This window comes from Tursiops truncatus, chromosome X (genome assembly GCF_011762595.2).
Source record: "Tursiops truncatus isolate mTurTru1 chromosome X, mTurTru1.mat.Y, whole genome shotgun sequence".
NCBI lineage: Eukaryota > Metazoa > Chordata > Mammalia > Artiodactyla > Delphinidae > Tursiops > Tursiops truncatus.
In genome coordinates, this window is record NC_047055.1 from 9,194,999 (window position 1) to 9,199,453 (window position 4,455).

Below are 4,455 nucleotides of genomic sequence, written 5' to 3' on the forward strand. Positions count from 1 at the left end.
TCCTGAGTGATTTATTTATTTAATTAATATTTGGTGGTAACCATATTGAAATTGCGGCCAGCTTCCCATTCCAGATGGAAAACACTCACACGGCTAAAACTGCATCAGTAAAACGCACAGTGCTTGCTGTTCCTTTTAATCTTTTCCATGAAGCATCGCATATATTTGTATATGCATGCAGTATGGAAGGAATTGGCAGCCACGGGTTAATTTGCTAAGCATGAAACTCCACTAAGTGATTCTTGATTTAGTTGTAGACAGGGACAGGGGGTGGTCATATTGGGAGAGGGGTGTTTGGGAACTGATGATTTTAGGGCAAACATTGGCTGTGCTAAATGTATCTGGCGCTGCAGATAAAGCCAGCCGGGGATTGTAGCGTGTGGACTCCTCTTCATCAGCAGTGGCGGTCTGTGGTCCAAGTGAAGGAGATCGGCATCTGAGCCAAGCTCAGTCGGACCTGGGTTCAAAATGGCACACAGAGGAATGGGAGAGGGCCAGGGAAGCAGGAGAGCCAGGTTTTGGGGGTGGGAAGGCTGTCTGGACATCAGCTAGGCAGTGCAGGGGCAAGCAGGTTTCTCTCCTGCTTTCGGGGACCCAAAGACAAAAAGCATTTTTCCCCCCCTGCTTGGGAAATGACTGACAGGAAGCTAGATACCGTTTATTTACCTGAAACTCAAATTTGGCCGTCTTCTACTTGGTTATTTTTCTAGAACCTCGCAGGGTCATCTGTGTTTTTTTCTGTTTTTGTTTTTTTTTTTTTTTACAGTGTAGAGCAGTGTACAGGAGTGAACTGATTCATGGCAATGTGCTCACCTCTGGCTGAAGCTCAGACAAGTATCTTTCTAGGGTTTCTTCCATCTTGATCTTTTGACTGTCCCCTCTACAGCCACCCAGTCCTCCCATCACCATCCTTCATGGAACCCAGGGCCCTAATGTCTTCTCTGCCTGGCTTCTTACCAAGCTGAAGCCTAGAGAGTAGACATTTACAAATTGAAATTCCTTTGTGGTGCTGTAGTTGATGTTCTGCGATCAGTCATTTGAGTCGCCAATAGGAAGCTTAAGGTCTGGATTCAAGGGTGAAATTTGGTGGTCCAAGTAAAAAAAAACTATTTTCAGATTGTTCAGGTTTAAGCATAACCAGCAACCTTTTTTCCCCTGTTGTTTGTTGTGTGTTCTGCACATGTAAGATTTGTATAAACTCCAGGCACGGAAATAAAATGTATGGTATTTTTGGTAGTTCTTGTTTGACCGAGTGAGAATACTTGGAGTTTGGGGTGCCTTAAGAACACAAAGCTAATTATTATAGCCGTGTGTTCGCTATGGTAGGATTTAAGCACAAATTCTTCTTCAAGTAATGATCATTGAAAAAAATGTTTTCTTTTTATTTTTTAGATTATTTCTCTTTATTCAGAAGCATAAAGTTGTTTGCTGATTGCAAGAAGATGTTTCTTTGGCTCTTTCTGATTTTGTCAGCCCTGATTTCTTCAACAAAGGCAGATTCTGACATATCGGTGGAAATTTGCAATGTGTGTTCCTGCGTGTCAGTTGAGAATGTGCTATATGTCAACTGTGAGAAGGTTTCAGTCTACAGGCCAAATCAGCTGAAACCCCCTTGGTCCAATTTTTATCACCTCAATTTCCAAAACAATTTTTTAAATATCCTCTACCCAAATACATTCTTGAATTTTTCACATGCAGTATCCCTGCAGCTGGGAAATAATAAACTGCAGAACATTGAGGGAGGAGCCTTCCTTGGGCTCAGTGCATTAAAGCAGTTGCACTTGAACAACAATGAATTAAAGATTCTCCGAGCTGACACTTTCCTTGGCATTGAGAACTTGGAGTATCTCCAGGCTGACTACAATTTAATCAAGTATATTGAACGCGGAGCTTTCAATAAGCTCCACAAACTGAAAGTTCTCATTCTTAATGACAATCTGATTTCCTTCCTTCCTGATAATATTTTCCGATTCGCATCTTTGACCCATCTGGATATACGAGGGAACAGAATCCAGAAGCTCCCCTATATCGGAGTTCTGGAACACATAGGCCGTGTCGTCGAATTGCAACTGGAAGATAACCCTTGGAACTGTAGCTGTGATTTGTTGCCTTTAAAAGCTTGGCTGGAGAATATGCCATATAACATTTACATAGGGGAAGCTATCTGTGAAACGCCCAGTGACTTATACGGAAGGCTTTTAAAAGAAACCAACAAACAAGAATTATGCCCCATGGGCACAGGCAGTGATTTTGACGTGCGAATCCTCCCTCCGTCTCAGCTGGAAAATGGCTACACCACTCCCAATGGTCACACCACCCAAACGTCCTTACACAGGTTGGTGACCAAACCACCGAAAACGACAAATCCATCCAAGATCTCTGGAATCGTGGCAGGCAAAGCCCTCTCCAACCGCAATCTCAGCCAGATTGTCTCTTACCAAACCAGGGTGCCCCCTCTTACACCTTGCCCAGCACCTTGCTTCTGCAAAACCCATCCTTCAGATCTGGGACTGAGTGTCAACTGCCAAGAGAAAAACATCCAGTCCATGTCTGAACTGATACCAAAACCTTTAAATGCCAAGAAGTTGCACGTTAACGGCAACAGCATCAAAGATGTGGACGTCTCCGACTTCACCGAGTTCGAAGGACTCGATCTGCTTCATTTAGGCAGCAATCAGATTACCGTGATCAAGGGAGACATATTCCGCAATCTCACGAATTTACGCAGGCTGTATCTCAACGGCAATCAGATCGAAAGACTCTATCCCGAAATATTTTCAGGCCTTCATAACCTGCAGTATCTGTATTTGGAATACAACTTGATTAAGGAAATCTTAGCGGGCACCTTTGACTCGATGCCAAACTTGCAGCTCCTGTACTTAAATAATAATCTCTTAAAGAGCCTGCCCGTGTACATTTTCTCAGGCGCACCCCTTGCTAGACTGAACCTGAGGAACAACAAGTTCATGTACCTGCCTGTCAGCGGGGTCCTGGATCAGCTGCAGTCTCTCACGCAGATCGACTTGGAGGGCAACCCATGGGACTGCACTTGTGACTTGGTGGCATTAAAGCTGTGGCTGGAGAAGCTGAAAGACGGGATTGTCATGAAAGAACTGAAGTGTGAGACACCCGTGCAGTTTGCCAACATCGAACTGAAGTCCCTCAAAAATGAAATCTTATGTCCCAAGCTCTTAAACAAGCCATCGGCACCCTTCACAAGCCCTGCACCTGCCGTTACATTCACCACCCAGCTGGGGCCCATTCGCAGTCCTCCTGGGGGTCCAGTGCCTCTGTCAATTTTAATCCTCAGCATCTTAGTGGTCCTCATCTTAACTGTGTTTGTTGCTTTTTGCCTTCTTGTTTTCGTGCTGAGACGAAACAAGAAGCCCACGGCGAAGCACGAAGGCCTGGGGAACCCCGAGTGCGGCTCCATGCAGCTGCAGCTGAGAAAACACGACCACAAAACCAACAAAAAAGACGGACTGGTCACAGAAGCTTTCATTCCACAAACCATAGAGCAGATGAGCAAGAGCCACACCTGTGGCTTGAAAGAATCCGAAACCGGGTTTATGTTTTCTGATCCTCCAGGCCAGAAAGCCATGATGAGAAATGTCCCCGACAAGGAGAAAGATGTATTGCACGTGGATACCAGGAAGAGACTGAGCACCATCGATGAGCTGGACGAATTATTCCCGAGCAGGGATTCCAATGTGTTTATTCAGAATTTTCTCGAAAGCAAAAAGGAGTACAATAGCATAGGCGTCAGTGGTTTTGAGATCCGCTATCCTGAAAAACAACAAGACAAAAAAAACAAGAAGTCACTGATAGGCGGCAACCACAGTAAAATAGTTGTGGAGCAAAGGAAGAGCAGCGAGTATTTTGAACTGAAGGCAAAACTCCAGAGTTCCCCCGACTACCTACAGGTCCTTGAGGAGCAGACAGCTTTGAACAAGATCTAGGTCATGCAATCTTACTTCCTACAGAGGACATTTATTTAATGATGAAAGTGCCTTTTGTTGACTTCTAACTTCCAAATACTATATTATCAATAGGCATAGAGGCAGGTGTTTCCAAGGGTGTCTCATTAACTGTAGCTGCAAAGATGTGTCCCGTAGAAGAGAATTCCCTTAATAGATTTTACTACATAAAACCTATACTGTGGAGTCCTGTGGGGATACTGCAAACTCTATTGCCAAAGGGATGCTTTAGATACATAATTCACTGAATTTAACCTCAAGAGGCAAATCTGTTTTGTACCCCAATGCAAAACCTTCGTCTCTTTGTGCTCTGTAAAGCAAACTCAAGAAAACTGTACCAGTGTTTGTACCTCAGCTGGGTCCTTCATCTTGCACGTAGATTCAGTTGGTGGAACTGGAATATTCCTTTTGATTTGTGGCATTGTTACAACTCTGTGTAAAGATTCTCTGAAAAGTTAAAAAAAAAAAAAAAAAAAGC

The 4,455-nt window shown here is 44.0% G+C and overlaps 1 protein-coding gene across 1 annotated transcript; it reads left to right on the plus strand.

Annotated features, from left to right (window-relative positions):
* Positions 1–1,442: 1,442 nt before the first annotated feature.
* Positions 1,443–3,959, plus strand: SLITRK4 (SLIT and NTRK like family member 4). Its single transcript, XM_033849786.2, has one exon. The coding sequence runs from the start codon at positions 1,443–1,445 to the stop codon at positions 3,957–3,959; it is 2,517 nt and encodes an 838-aa protein (XP_033705677.1).
* The last annotated feature ends 496 nt before the right edge of the window (positions 3,960–4,455 follow it).

Excerpts from the sequence above, each read along its gene's own strand:
- SLITRK4 (XM_033849786.2), top strand. The coding sequence starts at position 1,443 with ATGTTTCTTTGGCTCTTTCTGATTTTGTCAGCCCTGATTTCTTCAACA.